At 46.4% G+C, this 24,049-nt stretch overlaps 2 protein-coding genes across 5 annotated transcripts in view; one reads left to right on the forward strand and one right to left on the reverse strand.

Moving 5' to 3' along the window:
• Positions 1–15,627, forward strand: LOC114251981 (organic cation transporter protein). The gene is made up of 9 exons (XM_028186438.2): positions 1–133; positions 274–569; positions 3,352–3,559; positions 3,831–3,931; positions 4,517–4,671; positions 6,262–6,521; positions 12,155–12,509; positions 12,678–12,859; positions 13,644–15,627. The coding sequence occupies exons 2-9, from the start codon at positions 388–390 to the stop codon at positions 13,845–13,847; spliced, it is 1,647 nt and encodes a 548-aa protein (XP_028042239.2). The 5' UTR covers positions 1–133; positions 274–387; the 3' UTR covers positions 13,848–15,627.
• Positions 15,617–24,049, reverse strand: part of Cln7 (CLN7/MFS domain-containing 8) — an 18,431-nt gene continuing 9,998 nt past the window's right edge. For 2 of the 4 annotated variants that reach the window (XM_089737721.1, XM_089737722.1), the window contains exons 5-6: positions 23,717–23,918; positions 15,617–16,858 (exon numbers count right to left, since the gene is read on the reverse strand). In XM_089737721.1, the coding sequence (XP_089593847.1) occupies positions 16,616–16,858; positions 23,717–23,918 (445 nt within the window). In that variant the 3' untranslated portion in view covers positions 15,617–16,615. Of the gene's footprint in view, positions 16,859–23,647; positions 23,919–24,049 lie in introns of all 4 variants that reach the window. The other 2 variants (XM_028186439.2, XM_028186440.2) reach the window with 1 other exon arrangement.

The following is a 24,049-nucleotide window of genomic DNA, read 5'->3' on the forward strand; positions in this document are numbered from 1 at the left end:
TTTCTACACCTGTGTCGACACCTCTTTGGAATCCAGTCCTTGTTGTGAAATGCTCTCGTTCCGTTCGCCGCCAAAAAACCAATGAGGAACCTTGCCGCTGGAGAGCACGAGGCCTGAGACAACATCGAATGAGGTACACGCCCTTGCATCCTCTGTATGAGGCTGCGTTTGCTAGCATCCCGCCCAGCTAAAATATGGCTGCCGCCTGCGAATCGCTTCCCGTCACGAGTTTCCAGCCGCACACATGGTGAAGCTATTTCATTAACATTACAGGCAGACGAGTATACGGCCCACCTGCGCCACGCGGCTGCCTCTGTTATCAGTAGCTGTAGCGGCGCACTACCGTCACACACACACGCACCGTCCGACGACAGTGACCGAGCCGCGATGGTGGCGAGTGCGCACGCGTCGCGCGACCTCGCCGCCGAAGCCCTAGAGGACGCTCTGGGGCGACTCGGGCCCTTCGGCCTCTACCAGCGATATGTGGCGATAATGCTGTGTATCCCCAACCTGCTCGCGGCCATGTATACCCTTAATTATGTGTTCGTTGCGGACCAGGTGCCCTTTCGGTGAGAATACGTTCGCATTTGACAACAGTGTAAAAGTGCTAAGGGCTCTATGATGTGTCATTGCGCTATGTACATACTGTTGATGGTTTTAATTCAATAGATTAGAGTATTTGTGCAATTGCGTGTGTATGTGTTTGTGTCGATTATTGTTCTGATGTTTGTTTGTTGTCGGAGAGTACACCCTGGCAGACGCGCTGCAGGTCGCACCTGTCGCCTGCTTACTGTCATTATTAATATTTACATACAGATTTTTGCGCCCTTAATTTGAATTATAATGTATTTTCATTTATAACGGAAGACCGATGATCCTTCGGACTAACATCGTAAGTGGCTGTCGTCCCTCTGCAACATCGAGTAAGGCGAGGGGCGGAGCTACGCCGCTACCTACCGTTACCAGTAGGTATGGTAGGACGGATACAACTTGTCAACAAAAATAAAACCAAAATCGATCAAATCATAATTATACAATGATTATTTTCTATGAATATGCACAGCACGTCTTTAAGTGTGTCAATGAATGAATTTAGCAGAGTGTAGTATCCGCGAGCCGCTCGACCTTCAGCCGAACCAGTTCGCAAAGTTGCCGAGGCCTGCTCTCGCTACCTCAATCAAACATTTTTACAAACTAAACATTAGTCCTATTGTTTTATTATAGATTATTATGGGTATTGTCTTTAATATCTCTAATCCAAAGAAATATCTGGTGATTGCGAGTCCCGGCCTAGATAACAATACTCACATGAGATTCAATCTATGCTCTCTGTATCTGTGTATTTATTATTTCAGATTTCATTAAGGCTTCGCTTTGCTAAAGTATCCCAATATTTTAGAATCCCTTTATTTGTCTCCGTGTGTGGTGTGACCCCGGCACTGGACTCCGCTCCGGTGTACGAGTATGTATACTGTCGAGCATTAACCGAAACTATTGCCGACACAGTCGCAACTCCTCAGGGGTGCTTCTTGTAATTACTGTTTATTTGAAAAAAGTGTCTACAGTACAATATTCATGCTTGGATCAATAATTAATCAGCTGTACGCTACAAATATTCCGTTCTCATTGAAAATCCCAAAGCACAATAAACGCAAATCATTTCAGTTTGAATGTTGCTCTGCAAAAAGTAATCTAAGTAGATATTACGAGACTCACGAAATAGATCAATAATGTACCTTATCATGTTTTTTTTTGTTAAATATTATATTTTAATAAGAATAGCAGTGTCTAATCGCATTATCTTCAGACGTGCCTCATTACAGCCACAACTATTACACGTAACAGTAGATAAAACACTCATTAAACTCGCAATTTAAGTACTTTTTATGCAGAACGAGATTGATACGTTCCGAGCTCGATAGTGAACACTTTGTTCGTTTATTTTAAAACTGTAATAGAATACGAGAAAATAAATAACCTAAATTTCTCACATAACTACAAATAAAATAACTCAAAAAATCAGATAACCCTTCTGTTACTACTACTTTAACTACTCTCATTAGAGCACCGTAACGGCAATAACGAATATGACCAGATATGACCGTACTTTTGAGACAGGAACCAGAGACGCCCGATTGACATGCAGTCATACAAACCGATTACCAGATCCTAGTGTATGTCCTTCGTGTGTAGAAGCTTATATAAGCCATATCTATCTATACATTCATAATACTTATCATAATATGAGGGCAAACGACGGCCACGATCAACAGACAACGTCTACCATTAACTATCTTTGGGTGGCAATACCAGATGCAGGCAGGCAGTACCATAGTCACTGAGCCCTTATGACTGTATGTACCACATTTGCCATAAATTAATAGTATAGTTACCATTCCTACATTATGAGTCTTAATATCATATCGTCTGCATTCTGCAGTTTTGCAGAGTGGGGAGTGATAGTAGAACACTCAACAACAGACGCGTGACGTGGAGATATCGCATCACTCATCTTGATAGCAGCTATGATCTGTGATAAAATGAATGTAAACACAAGCCGTAAATGAATATGTTTCGAAATCTTCGTTATAAAACTTTATTGGATGTTTAACAGTAATTTTTGATGCGGATAGTTCATAAGTCCTCATTACCTAAAGAAGACTAAGGAACAAACGCTCACCCCACTGCCCTAGGCGCGTCCTGATGAACCTACCTAAATTATCTCGGTGCTGCTCTCCGTGATTCTCTCATCCAGTAATAGATGCATTAGCAGACCAAAGCTGAGCCCTAGTGTTCGCTCACCCTTCCCGCTAGAGACACTGTCCAACTAGTACATAGTTTACACATGTCAGGTTTTTTTTTTTATTGCCCTTGTAGGCAGACTAGCATACGGCCCACCTGATGGTGAGTGGTTACCGTAGCATATGGACTTCAGCAATGCCAGGGGCAGAGCCAAGCCGCTGCCTACCGCTTAATACTCTCCACAAGCCTCGTTTGAAAAAGGACATGTCATAGCGCTCGGGAAACACCGTGGAGGGGAGCTCATTCCATAGCCGGATGGTGCGTGGCAAAAAAACCTCTGGAAACGCACTGTGGATGACCGCAGTGGCTCCAGGTAGTACGGATGAACTCTACTCCGATGGCGGGCGGTGCGATGGTAAAAACGAGATGCCGGTATCATCTCGAACAATTCCTCAGAGCACTCCCCATGGAACATACGGTACAAAATACAGAGGGAACCGAAGTCCCTCCGCAGACCCAGAGGTTCCAAACGATCCGTGAGATGCCAACCTGCAGAGTCCCCAACTGGTTACCTCCTAGTTGACTGGCTCAACTGTTACTGCTTCCCAGATGTGTGGTCCCGGAATGCGAAGGTAACTACACCCAGTTCCACAACCCTGCAGCACAGGCGCTCCTCCCGGCGGACTCCCGCTGCGACCGATACTTACCACTGCAGGACGGAGGGACAGTCTCCTGTCAGCGAGAAGACTTCCATCAGAATGAAACTAAGGCTTGCAATCATTTTGTATATGAGAGCATGTCTACTACTTTTGCTGAGGTCAGTAGAACCATCCACAGTTTAACGTAAGCATTGCGGCTGACACGCTACACGCGACTCCGGTGATGACAAGGAGTATGTCTGTGTGTGTGTCTGTGTGTGTGTCTGTGTGTCACGTCGTCGACCGACCGCGCGACCTGTCTGCGCTGTGGCTTGCCGACTCGAGGCAGAAACACAATGTTTCTAGTCAATGCATATAGATAGATTAATATAATGTTTTGTTTGTATTGTGATAAGGGGTTGAGAGTGACAAACTGCATCGTGGTTGCAGTTTGACTTGGGGTGTCGCGAGTGGATGCGGACCCTGGTCGGCACCGTCCGTAACGCGGCGCTGCCCCTCGCGCTCCTGCTCACGGGATACATCTCCGACACGTTCGTATTTCGCCACACCACTACATATGTTGACAAACAATCGAGCTGCTATTGCCATTGCTAGGTAGGCAGGAGAGCTCACAGTAGGTATTCACAAACCAATCGAAGAGTGTACGTCTTAATGGGTAAGACAGCCGTGTACTTGTGTCAATACATGCCATATCAAATTCCAATGTCAAGTTCGAATACTTTAGAATCTTTTATAGTATATATGAGCGAACTAACTCACGCCCCCTGATACTAAGCGGTTACCGGAGCGCATAGACATCACAACGTCAATGCTGCCACCTTGAAACATGAGTTCTAAGTCTTAATTCTATAGTACAACAGCTGCCCCACCATTCAAACCGGAACGCATTACTGATCCACGACAAAGGCGGGGTGGTGGTAGGTACCACGTGCTCACACAACGCCTTACCACCAAGTATATGCCTCACTATATCTGATGCCACTATATGCGGCCTAGTCTGTGACACGACCACAAAGTCTTCATTTACATTTCAACAGTTACCTATCATTTTACACTTGGAACTGGAATCATCCGAATAAGACTGTACGTGTGATAATTTGAACCGATCATTCCAGATACGGTCGCCGCACTGCCTTCTGCATATTCTCAGCCTTCGCGGCAGTGCTCGGCATTGTCAAGGGCCTCTCCATCAACTACCAGATGTATGTCGCCATGGAGTTCTTTGAGGCAGCCCTCGGCTATGGCTTTAATAGCGCTGGATATGTCATGAGTGAGGAGACGTCATCTTCAGATATATATTATACTTAGTCTGGCCATAAATACTGTTATAATTAAAAATAAACAAAATATTACATTTGAATTTGGAATCTGTCATTTTTATATGATTGCTCATTGAGTTTTCTCATTTTAGCGCCAATACATTGTACAATATTTTGCGATATTAAAATGGAGTGGGGTGATCAAGAGAACAGAATCGCTGTGATTGCATTGCAAGTAGGTATGGAGCCAAATGCAATTTTTAAAACTCTCCATACGCTTGGTATTAGTAAAATGTTTGTGTACCGGGCTATTAATAGGTTCAATGAGATCTCCTCTGTTTGTGACAGAGGAGAAAAAGATCTGGCCGTCCACGTAGTGTTCGTACGAAAAAGGTGGTCAAAGCAGTAAGGGAAAGAATTCGAAGAAATCCTGTCCGAAAGCAAAATATTTTATCTCGGGAGATGAAGATAGCACCTAGAACCATGTCGCGTATTTTAAAAGATGACTTAGGACTTTCAGCCTATAAGAGACGTACTGGTCATTTCTTAACTGATAATTTAAAAGAGAATAGGGTGGTAAAATCGAAACAACTACTGAAGCGGTACGCAAAGGGAGGTCATAGAAAAATTTTGTTTACGGATGAGAATTTTTTTACAATTGAGCAACATTTTAACAAACAAAATGACCGTATTTATGTTCAAAGCTCTAAGGAAGCTTCCCAATTAGTCGACAGAGTGCAACGTGGGCACTATTCGACTTCAGTGATGGTTTGGTGGGGTATTAGCTATGAAGGAGTGACTGAGCCATACTTTTGTAAAAAAGGTATCAAAACATCGGCACAAGTGTATCAAGATACCATTCTTGAGAAGGTAGTGAAGCCCCTAACAACACCATGTTCAATAATCAAGAATGGTCCTTCCAGCAAGACTCGGCGCCAGGTCATAAAGCTCGGTCTACGCAGTCTTGGTTGGAAACGAACGTTTCGGACTTCATCAGAGCTGAAGACTGGCCGTCGTCTAGTCCCGATCTTAATCCGCTGGATTATGTTTTATGGTCAGTTTTAGAGAGTTCGGCTTGCTCTAAACGCCATGATAATTTGGAGTCCCTAAAACAATCCGTACGATTGGCAGTGAAAAATTTTCACATGGAAAGAGTGCGTGCTTCTATTGATAACTGGCCTCAACGTTTAAAGGACTGTATTGCAGCCAATGGAGACCACTTCGAATAAGCTTTTTATACTTTAAATTGTTTTATATTTATGTATTAAACTAACACACTGTAAAAGTAATAAATGTTATTTGCCATAGTTTTTTTTTTGTTTTCCTTTGTAACAGTATTTATGGCCAGACTAAGTATAACTAAATAACTACGATCACATTTAAAAAATACATTACATTTGCATGTTTGATTACAAATTTTAAAAACGAAAACAGTTTTGAATTTAAGAATCGTAAAATCGTACCAATAACACACACACACACACACACACACACACACACACACGCACACGCACACGCACACGCACACGCACACGCACACGCACGCGCACGCGCACACACACACACACACACAGCTCCAGTAACGTTTCTGTACTGATCAGTGGTGGAGCTGGCTCGACCATCGCTGCGAGCTTCCTTCGCGTGCGCCACGGGAGTCGCCTACGGTCTGGGCGGGATGCTGTTCGCTCTTATAGCGTGGAAGATACAGTACTGGCGGCATCTGCTGTACACCGTCCACTCCTTCGCTCTGCTGCTGCCGCTCTACTGGCTGCTGGTAGACGAGAGTCCGCGCTGGCTACACGCAAAGGGCAGAACTGAGGAAACCGTGGCCATCATCAAGAAGGCTGCCAGGTGGAACAAGGTACTGTGTACATATACTAGGTATACGACTAATGTAACGGAAAATGGTCACAACAGCCCATAACGAGAGACAATGCCAATGTCACTCCCGGGCCGAACTAAGCGAGGGGGCGGCGCTAACGCGAAGCCTCCAGCACAAGCACCCCAGTCCCGTCCGCTGCCTCCGCCCCCGTCAGACATGGACGAGGGGTGGAACGTGGTGGCCCGGCGGGGTGCCAAAAAGGCCTCACTGGCAGCTCCCCAAATGGGTAGAGCGCCAGTGGCCATGGCGGTTCAGGCTGCACCCCAACAGGGTCGAGCACCTGTAGCCGCCAAGAAAAACAAAAAAAAAAAAAAAGGGAAGAAGTCGTCGCGGGCGCCGCGATCAGCGGCAGTGGTTCTAACTTTACTGCCTGCCGCTGAGGCCAAGGGCATCACATATAATGATGTGATGGCCCGGGCGCGTGAAGCAGTCAACCTGGACGAGATTGGGGCGGAGGAGGGCCTCCGCAGCAGGCAGACGGCCAATGGGGCCAAGCTGTTAGAGTGTCCCGGTGCCGATAGTCCCGGCATCGCGGAGCGTCTGGCGGCGAAGCTCCGTATGGTCTTGCCTGAGGAGGAGGTGCGGGTGCACAGGCCGGTAAAAATGGCGGAATTAAGAGTGACCGGCCTGGACGACTGCACCACCAGGGATGAGGTGAGAGCGGCCGTCGCTACCCAGGGCAACTGTGCACCGGAGAATGTAACCGTGGGTGAGCTGCGCCGTGGTTATAACGGGGCCAGCTCAGTGTGGGTGCGTTGCCCGTTGGAGACGGCTGCCTCCCTGGCTGCTCCTCCGCCCGGGGGACCGTCGGGGAATCCAGGCAGGCTGCGCGTGGGCTGGATAGCGGCCCACGTGCGCCTGCTTGAACCACGCGCCTGGCGATGCCTCCGGTGCTTTAGCACCGGACACGGTCTCGCCAGGTGCACTAGCTCGGTTGACCGCAGCGGTCTGTGTTTCCGCTGCGGCCAGCCGGGCCATAAAGCGGCGTCCTGCGCGGCCGCCCCGCACTGCGCTCTGTGCGCTGCGGCCGGGCGCGGGGCTAACCACCGGGCGGGAGGAAAGGCGTGCCTCCCGTCCGGTGATAACACCGAACGCAACCGGCACCGGAAGTCAAAGCGCCGGCAGAGGAGAAAGTTGGCCAGAGGAGCACTGGCCAACGCTGTAATCCCCGCTGCGGCACCGGTGCCGGAGGGTGGGGGCAGCGGTGAAGGGGAGGGAGCGATGGATGTGGTCCAACAGTAATGGACCGCACCTATCGCTTCCTCCAAGGAAACCTGAACCACTCCGCCAGAGCTCAGGACATGCTGTCTCAGAGTATGGCGGAGTGGTCTATAGATGTGGCTGTGGTCGCCGAGCCATATTTCGTTCCCCCGGCAAATGATTGCTGGTTCGGGGACGATGGCGGCCTGGCGGCCATAGCCATAAGAAGAGACGCGGCGATCCCCCCCCTGGCGATGGTGACCAGGGGCCAAGGGTTCGTCGCGGTGCAGTTGGAAGGGACCGTCGTGATCGGGGCGTACTTCTCTCCGAACAGGCCTACTGTCGAGTTCGGGCATTTCCTGGGCGGGATCGGGGCGATTGCTCGCCGCCTCGCTCCCCGTCCAGTGATTCTCGCGGGGGATCTCAATGCGAAGTCTGTCGCATGGGGCTCCCCCCGCTCGGACGCTCGTGGTAGGCTACTGGATAGGTGGGCGAACGCGGCCGGCCTCTGTTTGTTGAATAGAGGTTCGGTAGCGACGTGCGTGCGGTGGCAGGGCGAGTCTATTGTGGACGTTACGTTCGCAAGCCCGGCCATCGCACGCCGTATCCGCGACTGGAGAGTTTTGGAGGGGGCGGAGACACTGTCAGATCACCGATATATTCGGTTTGATCTCTCCGCCCGCTCCACAGTCGCGGACGTCCACGGGGACCACCCCCGTGGTGCGTCCCGGTCATTCCCCAAGTGGGCACTGAAGCGCCTGAATAAGGAGCTCCTGATGGAAGCCTCTACGGTGGCGGCGTGGGCGCCCATGCGTCCACACCCGGTCGAGGTCGAGGGAGAGGCAGGGTGGTTCCGGGACACGATGCGTCGCATCTGTGATGCGTCGATGCCCCGGATCGGCCCTCGACTTCCTAATCGCCAGGCGTACTGGTGGTCGCCCGAAATTGCGCAACTCCGCGTGGAGTGCGTTCGGGCGAGGCGCGAGTGCGCCAGGCATCGCCGCCGCCGCCTGCCGCGGCGCAACGATCCGATTGCGTTCGCGGCAGCAGAGGCCCGGCTGCACGGCGCATTCCGCGTCGCGCAGAGGGCATTGCAGCTGGCCATCAGAAGAGCCAAGAACCAACACATGGAGGGTCTCTTGGAGACGCTGGATGAGGATCCGTGGGGGCGGCCCTATCATATGGTGCGCAATAAAATGCGCCCATGGGCCCCCCCGATCACGGAGCGTCTCCAGCCTCAGCAGCTGCGGGACATCGTCTCGGTGCTTTTCCCGCAGGAGCGGGAGGGATTTGTCGCTCCCGCTATGGACGCGCCGCCGGACTACGACGGCGAAGTCCCTGCTGAGGTGCCCCATATAACGGGGGCGGAGCTCCGTGTGGCCGTTCGCAAAATGTGCGCGAAGGACACTGCACCCGGCCCGGATGGCGTCCATGGCCGGGTTTGGGCCTTGGCTCTTGGTGCCCTAGGGGACCGACTCTTGAGACTTTACAACTCCTGCCTCGAGTCGGGACGGTTTCCTTCATCGTGGAGGACGGGCAGACTCGTGCTGTTGAGAAAGGAGGGGCGCCCGGCGGATACTGCCGCCGGGTACCGTCCCATCGTGTTGCTGGATGAGGTGGGCAAGCTGCTGGAACGCATTCTGGCAGCCCGCATCATCCAGCATCTGGTCGGGGTGGGACCCGATCTGTCGGCGGAGCAGTATGGCTTCCGAGAGGGCCGCTCAACGGTAGACGCGATCCTTCGCGTGCGGGCCCTCTCGGAGGAGGCCGTCTCCAGGGGTGGGGTGGCTTTGGCGGTGTCGCTCGATATCGCCAATGCGTTTAACACCCTGCCCTGGTCCGTGATAGGGGGGGCGCTGGAACGACATAGAGTGCCCCCCTACCTTCGCCGGCTGGTGGGTTCCTACTTAGAGGACAGATCGGTCACGTGTACCGGACATGGTGGGATCCTGCACCGGTTCCCGGTCGTGCGCGGTGTTCAACAGGGGTCGGTGCTCGGCCCCCTTTTGTGGAATATCGGGTATGACTGGGTGCTGAGAGGTGCCCTCCTCCCGGGCCTGAGCGTAATATGTTACGCGGACGACACGTTGGTCGTGGCCCGGGGGGGGAGTTTTGCTGAGTCTGCCCGTCTTGCTACGGCTGGGGTGGCGCATGTCGTCGGCAAAATTAGGAGATTGGGCCTCGACGTGGCGCTCAGTAAATCCGAGGCCATGTGGTTCCACAGGCCCCGGAGAGTGCCACCTGTCGATGCCCATATCGTGGTTGGAGGCGTCCGTATCGGGGTCGGGGTGCAGTTGAAGTACCTCGGCCTCATTCTGGACAGTCGTTGGACCTTCCGTGCTCACTTTCAGAACCTGGTCCCTCGTTTGTTGGGGGTGGCCGGCGCGCTAAGCCGGCTTCTGCCCAACGTCGGGGGGCCTGACCAGGTGACGCGCCGTCTCTATACGGGGGTGGTGCGATCAATGGCCCTATACGGGGCGCCCGTGTGGGGCCAGTCCCTGGCCGTGGGGGTGGCGAAGCTGCTGCAACGGCCGCAACGCACCATCGCGGTCAGGGTCATCCGTGGTTATCGCACCATCTCCTTTGAGGCGGCGTGTGTACTGGCTGGGACGCCTTGGGTTCTGGAAGCGGAGGCGCTCGCCGCTGACTATAGGTGGCGGGCTGAACTTCGTGCCCGGGGCGTGGCGCGTCCCAGCCCCAGTGTGGTCAGAGCACGGAGGGCCCAATCTCGGCGGTCCGTGCTGGAGTCGTGGTCCAGACGGCTGGCTGATCCTTCGGCTGGTCGTAGGACCGTCGAGGCGATTCGCCCGGTCCTTGTGGATTGGGTGAATCGTGACAGAGGACGCCTCACTTTCCGGCTTACGCAGGTGCTCACTGGGCATGGTTGTTTCGGTGAGTTCCTGCACCGGATCACAGCCGAGCCGACGGCAGAGTGCCACCATTGTGGTCGCGACTTGGACACGGCAGAGCATACGCTCGTCGCCTGCCCCGCATGGGAGGGGTGGCGCCGTGTCCTCGTCGCAAAAATAGGAACCGACTTGTCGTTGCCGAGTGTTGTGGCATCGATGCTCGGCGACGACGAGTCGTGGAAGGCGATGCTCGACTTCTGCGAGTGCACCATCTCGCAGAAGGAGGCGGCAGGGCGCGTGAGAGACGCACAATCCCGCCGCCGTCGAGCGGGGGCCACGGAGGCGGATTTCGCCCAAGCCCTGGCCCTCTAAGTGTTTCGGGTCCCCCTCACATGTCGGTCTGGGGACCGGCGAGGGGGGCCTAAGAAGACGACGTGCAAGCTGCTCTGCACGCGTTTTACGCAAGAGCATCCGGGTGATGGAAGGCCGGCTATCCTCGACCCACGCTGGTTCTGGCCCAGCGGGGTATTCCGTAGGGTAACCCACTCTAACCGGCGCCATCTAGGCGGGCTTCGGACAGTCTGCCGACCGAGAGGGCTGGTCGTGGCGCCGACGACCGCCAGTCCGGCGTCCCGAGGGGGAGGGTGATGGGAGAGATGTGCTCCGCACTAAACGCTTCACTTTCCCCCCTTTGCCTTGTCATGAGTTCTGTCTCATGCGAGGTTTGGACGTTGGTTGTTGAGCTACAGGAGGTTTTAGTCAGTTCGACTCTGACATACCCCGCCCAGTATCCCCAGAAAAGGGCGGAAGTCCGGCGATTTCCTCCTGACCAAAAAAAAAAAAAAAAACACATCGCTGACTATCGTCACATTTCTTATAAATAAGAATAGACTCTTGGTAATTACAGCTGTTTAATAATACTAGAGGTCCCGCAGTAGTCGAAATTCGACTATAATTAATTGGAATTGTCAGTTTGTACACTATTATGATTGTATTCTATAATCACAAATTTCGCCTAGACTTACACTATAAAAATTAATAACAAAGACAAACAATATTATATAATATAATAATCTCAATTTGACAACATATGTCAAGAACAAAAGTTTGACAATAAATAGTATGCATGCGTGTGTGCGTCAAATACATGGTATGTAGTGTGTGTAATGTTTTCTTTATTGATTTAATGTATCTTTTAGGCATTATTTAAAAAAAAAATAGCATTATGCACTTCTTCTCTATATTCTCTATAAGTGTGAAAAACTTAATACTCCTCCGTCCGCGCAATTTTCGTAAAAAGGGATACAAAGTTTATGCTTCACGTATTAATATATAGATTTTTAGAGTATGTTGAAATGATAGCAAACTATATTGCAACAGATGAAAGTTCCAATCCCACCATATTCCATCTACAAAATAAAACTTATATTAAATTTATTATGTTTGTTTTGTTCTGCTTCTTACACCGCGCATGGCCCTACTCTATAATATAAACTTAGCTCAGAGTTACTTTTTTCTACTAATACGATCAATGTCTTTGATCTCGGCCTTTCTGTTCACCAGGTCCAAGTAAGTGAAGAAATTCTCTTGAAGTTGAGCGACAAGGATTCCATTAAGTCAGATTCAGACTCAACCAGCTCCAACCCTTGGCTGCGGCTCTTGAGGTCCCGCGTGCTGGTGGGGCGCTTCGCGATCTGCTCCTGGTGCTGGGTGGCGGTCGCTTTCGTATACTACGGACTCACTATAAACTCGGTCTCGCTCTCGGGAGATAAGTACGCGAACTTTGCTCTGAATATGTCGATGGAGATAGTGGCGTCGCTACTGATCATGATGGCGCTGGAGAGGTTCGGCCGGAAGTGGAGCATCTTCGTCGCGTTCCTGGTCTGCGGCGTCGCTTGTGTCACACCTTACTTCACTTGTGAGTGTTACGGTTTGTCTGCACTACGTAAGTTCATGGGGTTACTGTTTCACTAGTGGCAACCCTTAAGGGTAAATTATGCCACAATGTGAATGTCGATGTTTTTTTTATAATAAGCTAAATGGGCATTTGAAGGTGAGCAATTATCGATTCCCATGTACATTGCAGCGCACGCGGGTGCGGGGCTGGGGATGTTCTTCGTGGGCAAGCTGGCGATAACATTCGCCTTCAACTCCATGTACGTGTTCACGGCGGAGCTGTTCCCGACCAGCGTCCGCAGCTCCGCGCTGGCGGCCTGCTCGCTCGTGGGCAGGGTCGGCTCTATACTGGCGCCGCAGACTCCCTTACTTGTAAGAATATGTGCATTGCCTTACTTGATCAACGCTCTAATCATTAGTAGACCGACACGCTTATCATAATCAAGTTTTTGAAAGTAATTAACGAAACAGCCATTATCTGTGAGGCTGGCGTGGTCCCTGGCTGAGGCGCTTTTATACCAAGGCTTCACGCCTGATCATAAGCGAATATGTATCCTAATCTTTTTCAAATTTACATATGAATGAAAATAAATATGTGTTCTTTATTTAATTCTTAATTTTCATCCGTCCGTTGCCGGAGATTGATGTCTCGAGAAACAACCTAATGGTTTGACAAAAGCTGGAATTTCAGTCAGTTAGTCAATGTTGGATTGACAGTACCATTATTCTGTGGCACGTACATACGTAAATATCTGTACATATATCAGTCTTGTAAACATCAAACATCATACGTAAAAGACATTTTTATCTATCTGAGTACATAAACAGTATCAGTACATGATAGGCTATCTCCACATCCATCGAGTGCCGATATCTGTGCGAGCCACCCGCGGCTGCCCGTGCCCATCGGTGTGTTAGCGATCTCTCTCTGTCTATCTCTTGGCGACCAGACGCCGGAGCCGCCGAGAAGGCGCACTGGTGTGCACTATATAATGTTAGAGCGAGTCGTACCACTATGACTCTCAACAGTCCACACCGCGACAAAACTTCGTGCCATGGACTATGAACCGGGGGGGGCTTCGTTTCGAGTGGCCTCGTCTCCTGGTAGGCAACAATAATCTTAAGAATTTTGAATGGAATTTGAATTTGTCAACAGAGTATATACATCCAAGCTTTGTTATACGGCGCGTTCTCGTGTCTGGCGGCGCTGGCGGTGCTGTTGGTGCCGGAGACGAGGCGGGCCAGACTGCCGCGTGACATCACTGACGCTGAACACATCCGGGGCTCCTCTCCGAGCCCCGCCCCCGCGCCCGCTCCCGCCGACGCCCCCCGCACCGTGGTGCTCTCCGCGGACACGTGACGCGCAGCTAACACTAACCAGCTCCGACAGAGCACGGGCACGCCGCCGCCCACACTCCACCTGCTGAGTGACGGGATCCTTGGATCTGTGCAGAGATGGAGCACGCCGTGTCTGTGTTTGTAGTAGTTTGTACCAACGACACAAATAGCAACAAACACGTTTCCGTTTACTTTTTGAGTTCGATTTTTTATCATCAATCGTATTCAACAAACAACTAACTTTCAACTCTCAAGTTTATTTTGATAAATTGGTTGGTTGGTTTGTTTTAACGTCCGGTTTTGGCAAATTTATGAAACCAAGGAACAAGTCATATAAAGCATTGTCAAGGGCCGCATCTCTAATTGCAAAAGCTACAACCAGGTGGTGTTACTATAATTCCGTGTCTATGGCACGTGTGTCCGAAAAGGATCTTAGACTGATGTACAATATGCACTTGGACTAACACATCGCGTATTTGCATTCTACAGTTAAACCTATACAATTCACACGCTCGTAAAACTACCTTCCCCGCTCCCTTCACTAAGATTTAGGACAGCTAGCTCATGGCCCACCTCAATACATGAGGTCCAAGTTTAAATTGCATTGCATTACATAACCGTAATACGATATAATTCCGTATACATGGCAGCTTTCGGATATAAATAGTGGCGTCGGGACAGCGGGCTTATCCAGCGCCCTGCCACCAGTACCTATATCTCAAAGGGTGGAAGGTTATTTGGTTTAAATGACATTTTAGCCATATCTATATATTAATACGTGAAGCAAAAACTTTGTACCGCTTTTTACGAAAATTGCGCAGAGCGGCGGAGTATGAAATTTCCCACACTTATAGAGAATATAGAGAAGCAGTGCACAATGCTAATATTTTTTTTAAATAATGCATAAAAGATACATTAAATCAATAAAGAAAATATTACACATACTACCATGTATTTGACACACACACGCATACATATTATTTGTTTATTGTCAAACTTTGTTATTGCTTAAAGTCTGTGGTCAAATTGAGAATAGGTTAATACTGTTTATCTTTAATATTATTTGTCTATAGTGTAATTTTGGCGAAATCTATAATTATAGAAGTATTATTAATCTTTGACAATAGAACCTTAATAATGTTCAAACTTATAATTTCAATTAATTATAGTCGAAATTCGACTACTGCGGGACCACTAGTAAATTTTACATTTGGAAAAAATATCATAACAAAAAGTTATTCAGTTATTGGAATAGGTAACTTAATAGAAGTTCAATTAAAAACATCGAATTGTTGATACTAATATCAAATAAGACAGATTTTAAATTGCAAGGATAAATACACGTAATAAAGCGAAATGTCGCTTAAACCAAATGGCCCTTCACTCTTCGATATGTATTAATTTTGAATTACCTTACAAATACCTGAGGCAAGTGAGTCCACTGTCACGTACACGTTTAGTCAAGCTGCTTGATATTATAAAAACGGTATATGATGCATATAAATGCTAATAATATAAAATTGTACATTTTCATATGTGCGCTACTCAGTACCGCTCGAGTAAGAACGCTCGTGTCACGGTCTATCGCTGACGTAAAACGCAACAGTGGCAGCGTGCGGCGAGCCGCTCGACGGCCGGCGGGCGCTACGTGCGCTACGTGCTCTACACGCGCTACGTGCTCTACGTGCGCTACCTGCACTACGGACAGCCGGGGTCAGGCGGACACAATTACATAACGCAGCCTGTGATATTGTACTTAATATTTTATAAGATCAAATAAACTAAATCATATTTTTGACAAATTATTTATTCAAAACTTAAAAAATAAAACTAGATAACCTTAATACACTCTTCAGTTCATATTGAGCAGCGAGAACGCACACAACCGCAGTGACGATAACGATAACAATGTCATACACGAACTTCGACAGACAACAATCATTTGTTAGTCTAGATTATATCTAACATAATAAGGAGAACCAAGTGATAGTGTTGCTCAAAATATCGCTTAATGTTGAGAGCAAAATCACGATCTGTCCCTGCGCGACAGCCGCGCGCCGGCACAGGCGTCGCCATCTATCGGCAATGGTTTCCTACTCGCTTCAGCTTGCTTAGAATAAATACTTTTAGACAGAATCATAGTATGCGCAATATATCCAATGTGAGCGACCCCTTCAAGTATATAGAGAGACGAGTTCACAGCCCACTCGACTTTAAGCGGCTATTATACCGAGCGCTATGACATGTACTTTTTCAAATGAAGCTTGTGGAGAGTACTTAACGGTAGGCAGCGGCTTGGCTTTACCCCTGGCATTGCTGAAGTCTACGGGCGACGGTAACCACTCACCATCAGGTGGACCTTATGCTCTTCTGCATACAGGGCAAAAAAAAGCCTGGTAGTAGATACTTATCTTTGTGAATAAGGAAAATGGTGTTATTTGTGCACCTACCTACCTTTGGCACTTGAAGTTGTCAACAGACAGACAGACAAGCAGGTGAGGTATGGTCTAGTAGTAGTAGAATATCTACACAAATAAAGGAAAAATTGGTGTTTCTTAAACATAAGTTACATTTTACACGAGAATATCTCACCATCTGAGTAGTTGTCTACTAGAACGACCGATTATCGAGCACATTTCGTTGAATGTCAATATAAACTCATTTAAAATAGGACTAACATTGAAGCTAGACTAAAACTTAAATTTGAAACATTTGATCGGCACAAGCGGCATAAATTCGATAGAAATAACCCTCACACGAGCACGCGGTGCTATCCACCCCCTATGTCCGTCACGTGTCGTCTTTGTGGAGGGGCTGCATCTCGTGTGCGGTGGGGGTGGGGTCGGGGGTGAGGGCGGGCGGTCGCAGGCGGGCGTACACGAGGCGCAGGGCGAACAGCGCGGCCAGGGTGAGCGCGGCCGTGCTGCCGAAAGTGGCGTCGGGGCCGCGTCGCGCGTACACCGCCGACACGAACACGGGGCCCAGCGCGCGGGACAGGCAGCCCGCGCCGGTCAGCACGCCCATCCACACGCCCTGCCCGCAGACATTTTGCCAATCAAACTACAGCTCATGATACAATTACCCTCTTCTAATAGAACGTGCTCCGAAAATTGCTACAGATGATCCCTGCATCTTCTTTGATCTTCTCATCCCCCGCCTCCGGAACAGAGTAAGCGCTTCAAGCTTGATACTTCTACGTCTAGTGGTAAGTCGTTACCGGAACTCAGTACAAGAATGAATTCCACTATCCACCTTGAGACATGAGGTCGAAATCTCAACTCTGTTGTATTAACGCTCTGAAGGATAGGCTTCAATATCGGAACGCACGACTACTTTGCGGCAGAATTAGGCAGGATGGTGGTGCCTACCCAAATGGGCTCGCATGACACCCAACCAAACAGTCCCCACGCACTACACCACCGATCATTACAATTGAAATCCGCAGCCGCCAAGCTTTAGGCTAAACTACCGACTGGTCGTTTCCGCAGGTCTATAACACAATAACCTTGTTCAAATGAGATTGAAAAGAGTCCCTAAATACCATTGGATGTATGGCCACTATGTTAGTCAATAGGCCATGGTTTTATACATTCAGTCAAAAAAGTATCGAGAACGGATGATTTGTTTATGGTTCCAAACTCAAGTTTAAGGAAATCAAAATTCTAACTTTAGCGTCCCAAAACATTTTTGAAAATTTATTGTACGTGCGTAAAAACATTGAAGAATTCCCCAGAGTCTGCGATTTGCACAATGTGAACACTAGGAACAAACATAGGCTTGCGTTGCCGGCGGCTCGAATTAAGAAATTAAGCTACTCTTTTAGGGGGCTGGGTGTACAACTTTTCAACAAGATCCCACTAAACGTTCAACTACTACCTGTTCATAGATTTAAGAAAACTGTCAAGGAACGTTTGTGCAACAAGGCATATTATAAAGTTAAGGATTATTTACTAGATGGCACTACGTGGGAATGAGGCGCTCGCTCCTGGCCTTTTCATTTTTCATTATAATTTTTTTTTTTTTAATTGTATTTTTTGACTTGTTTTTTCCTTTATTGTAAATATTTTTATTTATTTTAAAAAAAAAGTAAATATTTGAGCAAAACAAAAAAAAAAAAACCCGCTGAGTTTGTTTCGCCGGTTCTTCTCAGGACTCCCCTTAGAAATAAGGTGACACTCTACAAAACTTGCATACGCCCCGTCATGACCTATGCAAGTGTAGTGTTCGCTCACGCGGCCCGCATACACTTAAAATCATTTCAAATCCTTCAATCCCGTTTTTGCAGGATAGCCGTCGGAGCCCCGTGGTTCGTCAGGAACGTCGACCTCCATGACGACCTGGACTTAGAGTCCATCAGTAAGTATCTGCAGTCGGCGTCCATGCGCCACTTCGATAAAGCGGCACGACACGAGAACCCTCTCATCGTGGCCGCCGGTAACTACATTCCCGATCCTGCGGACAGAATGGAAAGCAGTCGACGTCGCCCAAAACACGTCATCTCGGATCCTCCCGATCCACTAACGGTGCTTTTAGGTACTTCAAGCACCGGTCACCGTTCTCGTCGAACCCGTCGCTTGCGACGAAGGGCTCGACGAGTAAATTAACTCTCAGATACAGCCCACTGAGTTTCTCGCCGGATCTTCTCAGTGGGTCGCGTTTCCGATCCGGTGGTAGATTCTGCGAAGCACGGCTCTTGCTAGGGATCGTGTTAGCAACATCGTCAGGTTGAGCCCCGTGAGCTCACCTACTAAAGTTAGGGTTACGCTGACATAGCCTCTCAAGGCTATCAGCTTAGGTAGGAAAAAAAAAAAAAAAAAAATCTTCTCAGGACTGTGGCTTTTTTTCAAATCAAATCAAATCAAAAAATTTTTATTCAACATAAATGAAAGTACATACTTGTTGAACGTCAAAAGAACTACCGCCAATTCACAAGAACTAGCCTCCGTCCTGAGAAGAATTGGCAAGAAACTCAGCGGACATGTCTTTTTTTTTTTAAATATGAAATTATTATTTATTTATTTTTTAATATTAGATTATAATTTTTTTAAATATGAATTTATTACAATGATTATTATAACGTAACAATTACTACGATATTGAAATGCCCGGAGCTAGCAACTCATTCCCACTTTGTGCAATCTTCTAGATAATCATTGACTTTATAGTAAGCTTTATTGCACAGATGTTCTTTAATAGTTTTCTTAAACCTATGTATAGGTATGTAGGTTCTGAACATCTTGTGGGATTTTGTTGTACAGGCACACAGACAAACACCCGAATGAATTTCGTATCTTATGTAACCTACTCCTCGCCACAACAAGCTTGTGTTTGTTCCTAGTATTTCTATTATGTATGTCCGACATTTTAGGAAACTCCTCAATATGTTTACGAACATACATCAAATTTTCAAAAATGTACTGGGATGGCATAGTGAGAACTTTAATTTCTTTAAATTTCTCCCTCAGGGATTCCCTTGAGTGCATGTTATAAATAGCACGTATAGCTCTTTTCTGCAGAAAAAATATCATTTCTACATCGGCCGCATTGCCCCATAGCAAAATGCCATAGGACATGACACTGTGGAAGTAACTAAAGTAAACTAAACGAGCCGTGTCCGCGTTTGTTAACATTCTAATTTTTTTTACTGTTTATGCTGCAGAGCTGAGCTTACTCGCCAATTGATGAATATGAGGTCCCCACTGCAGTTTGGAGTCCACTGTTATACCAAGAAATACGGTTGACTCAACAAGCTCCAATGATTCTTCAGAAACAATTACATCACTATCCACTTGTCTCACATTTAAAGATGGTTTAATACATTTTAAAGTAAATTTAATACATTTAGTTTTCTTACTATTCAATAATAGGTTATTGATACGGAACCAATGAACCACACACGAAATCGCACCATTCACTTCGTCATAGACTTGTAATTGTCGTTTAATTTTAAATAATAAAGATGTATCATCTGCGAATAATACGACCTCGTGTCGGGACTCAATAAAACTAGGTAAATCGTTTATATATATTAGAATAAATCTTGCTCCGTGCATCCGTGCAGTACAGACGTGTTAGCGATCTTTCCAAAAACATTCATTTCACCGACAAACCATTTTAAACTCAAGCAACATATGCTCTTGATTACAATTTACCGTGAAGTGCAGTGCGAGAAAAATAAAATTTATTTAACTTATTTTAAAACCACTACTATTACAATTTCGACCATAACAGTTTAAGCAGTGACTACAAATTCGCCTGACCTCTTCGTGCACCTTACAACAAAGTCACTAATTGAGCCACGGATCTACAATGAGCGTACTACGCTCACCGAATGGAGGCGGCGTGTCTCAAACGTATGGAGAATCTCAACCAAACCCATCGGTAACTCCTGATTTTGATACTCCAAAAATTACATTTAGAAACAAACGAAGGTCATCTAATAGCAACGATTGTGTCATGAAAGAAATCTTAGATGTGAAGAAACAGATGGCAGAAATGATGTCTCTTACGGCGTCAAGTACCTGTCCTGAACCTGAAAACATACACCGTCTAGGAAAATATCAACATGACAAAATCCGCCCCATTAAAGCTATTTTTAAATCAGAGGACACTGTTAAAGTTATACTTAGAAACCGAAATAACATGGCAGCTGCTAACGTCAAGATATACAGTGATCAAACTCCACATCAGAGAGAAACCTTACAAATCCTGAAACAAGAACTTGAAAATCGAATTTCGAATGGCGAAACTAATATTTCTATTAAATATGTAAAAGGAGAACCAGCAATAGTAGAATCCTTACCAATAAACTCTGCGCCGGCAACAAACAATCTAGCACCAGAATAGGAATCTTACAAATTGAGAACATATCATACCAGATTACAAACGACTACTCACAAATTGAAACGTTCTACCCATCTCTCAACTTTCTCTACGCCAATGTACACAGCATTGTTAAGCCGGGAAAGTTTGATGAGCTCAAGTGCGTCCTGAAGTCTATCGATAAGGGTGTACACATTGTTCTCACAAGTTAAAAAATACCTTACAATAAACCTAAGAAAACTATTGTAAACATACTACATAATATTATTTGTTAATCTTAATTCCACATACTTACACAAAACTCAATCATGCAATACACATAAATCATACAATGTATCAAAACAAATAATAAACAAATAATAATTAAACAATGAAATGAAAAAACAACGAAACTAACAACCTGCAAACATTTTACCAATGCCACATCCATGCGAACTAGCTCCTTGTGGCGTCAATATCTACCCGCCACCGAGCGGCCGGCGACTGGTCGAGGCGATCATTGTACTTACCTCGCTTCTGTGGTAATCTACCCTCTTTATACATTTTAAGAAAATAATAATCTTTATAGTTTTTGTTAAATATATTGTTATAGCACCGCATGTTGTTACCATAAATTATTGTCATGTACTGCACGATCTAAATTAATTATAACTATTTTATTGTTCTCATTTAAGTGAATTTATGTAATTCTTTTGAGAATAAAAAATATCTTTAACCCGAAATAAAAAAGGACCCAAAATGGAACCCTGAGGTACACCCATTTTCAACAGGGTGCCTGAAGATCTATTACCTTTCACATCTACTGTTTGTATCCTTCCTGATAAATAGGAAGTAATAAGTTCCAATGCACCATCCCTAATACCATAGTGATGTAGTTTCCTCACCAATGTTTCATGTTCAACACAGTCAAATGCTTTGGATAAGTCACAGAAAATTCCAAGACAACATGCGATTCCTCCCAAGATTTAAAAATATTTTTGACTAGATAAGCACCTGCATCAGTTGTAGAGCGACCCCTGGTAAACCCGAATTGTTTATTGTTTGGAACCGGTGGTAGAGTTAACATTGTTATTTGTATTTTGACATTCAACAAGTGTGTTATACTGACATCTAAGTTGAAATAAATGATTTTGAATTTGAATTTGAATTATTTGTTTTTGTTAAATTAGCACAAGTGATTTACATTTTGACGCGGAGTTTGAGTTGCATGTGTTTTGGATTGAATACATGCCATGTTTAGATAATTCACTAGAAGTGTGCATTGCGTAGTTCATAATGGACAAAAATATCTAATAGTTTCTCTTAAATTTTGCATCTTCAATAGAATTTTATGTTCGGAGTCACTGACAATGTTACAGGAAGCTTAAGGTGAATCGACTTTATGTTTTGCTTTTAAGTGGTACAAATCTCTCAATAACGGACGAGTTGTGATGGGCAAGTTGCCTCGCCCGCGCGCCCTGGTAAGTAAGCCCAGCAACGTCTACAAAGGAAGTTAACATTACAAAAATGAAGAAAACTGTGACTGAAAATATTCATTAAAGTTTGAGAGAGATAGCCGCCAAACTTTCTTCCGTACTTCCGATCCGTACCGTTGTAAATAATCACTTGGGCATGAAACATGTTGCGGCTCGGCTAGTCCCAAAACACCTACATTTTCTCCTACAACTCAATCGCATAAGAATCACCGAGGACACGCTAGAACAAGACAATTCCGACCCGAAACGTAGCTAGACGAGGTTGATGTGCAAACCAATTAACAAACTTCAGAGTGGCTCCTTCTTCAAAATATTGAAACTAAGCTGCCAAAGAACCACGCCAAAATCGATAAAAAATCAGTCAAATCAAAAGTATTCTATAAACTATACTATACTTGTCGGAAAGTTAAATTAAATATTACAATCAAAAGTCATGTTGACTGTTTTCCTTGACTATCGCGGTGATGTGTACTGGGAATTCTTTCCCGAAGTACCTAAGCGGATAGTAAACAATGAATATTATTTGAGCGTAATGCGGCGTTTAAGAGAGCAAATACGACGAAAAAGGACAGATTAGTAGAAAGAAAATTCTTAGATTTTGCAACACAATAATGCGCTGTCGTACAAAGCCATCATTGTGAAGGAATTTTTAACCACAAACTCAACTAATACATCGAGCAACCACCTAATTGGCTAAATGGGGCTCCAATCGACTTCTTTCCTTTTCCGAAACTCAAATTACCCCTTCGTGGCACATGTGCTCATTCGATAGAAGGCATAAAGGACGAGCGAGCCGCGACGAGAACTGAACTCAATTCCGGGAAAAACGTTAAATAAAATATTTTGTTAATTGGATTATTCATTGGCGTAAGTGTATCGTTTCTTAAGCAGCATACTTTGAAGGTGATAAAATAAATTTGTATTCATAACTAACATATTATATACAAAACATATTGAGTGTTATTGATCTTTTCCCGATACTTTCTTGGCAGAGTATTATTGGGTCTACCTACGAAATTGCCGTTTAGTATACAGAAAGCTAACGTAATTACTTCTATAATAATTTCTATTTCTATCGATCTAAATGTGCACCCATAGTATCGATGCATCTCTGCCAGCGCAGTGGTAATTTTTCAATACCCTTCTAGAAGAAGTCAGGTGATAACCAACAAAGGCATTTTATACTGCCTCTCGGGTATCGAATTTCGAACACGACACGTCATTAATGATGGTCTATTGCGTCATTCCGATTGTGACGGAACGTTTATTCTATAATTACTCCTATTTTCATCGTGTCCATATTGATAAACAAGATACAAATGTATTTGTGAATGAAATTCCATAATTTTTTATAAAATTAATTGGAATTGATCGCCAAACAAACATAAATTACGTTTTAAACGATCAGTTTTGTAAAACGGCAACTTCATAGGTAAAGTCCCATGCATAGGTACATACAATTAGATTATCATATTATTCTCATGATTATCACAAGGTCAGGTTAAGATAGGTGAGCGTCATTCACCTGCGGTCTCGGGCCCAATACTTTTGAGAAGATTGTTTGTATGAGCGTGACTCCGAGAGAATATCCCACCGAGACGCACGCATAGCCGATCAGGAACTGTGTGAGGGTGAGGCCGCGCGAGCTGGCGCACCAGGGCTGCGTGAGCTGCGGACAGCCGCCGCCCGCCTCCGTGGCGTTGCGCGGCGCCAGGGGGGGCGGGCCCGGCCCCCACGGGATGCAGAACACTGACGCCATACCCGTCAGCAGAAACCCACCCCACAGGAGCAGCGCCCTGCCGAAGACCGTGCGCTGTTAGTGTCAAATCAGCGCACACCGACGGCTTGGGGCCGCGGAGTGGAACTAATGACTACACTGGAATGGGCTGTGAGTAGTGAGTGACCATGGCTTCCGAACTGCAGCATC

Source organism: Bombyx mandarina, chromosome 23, assembly GCF_030267445.1.
Source record: "Bombyx mandarina strain Sakado chromosome 23, ASM3026744v2".
In the NCBI taxonomy this organism is placed as follows: domain Eukaryota; kingdom Metazoa; phylum Arthropoda; class Insecta; order Lepidoptera; family Bombycidae; genus Bombyx; species Bombyx mandarina.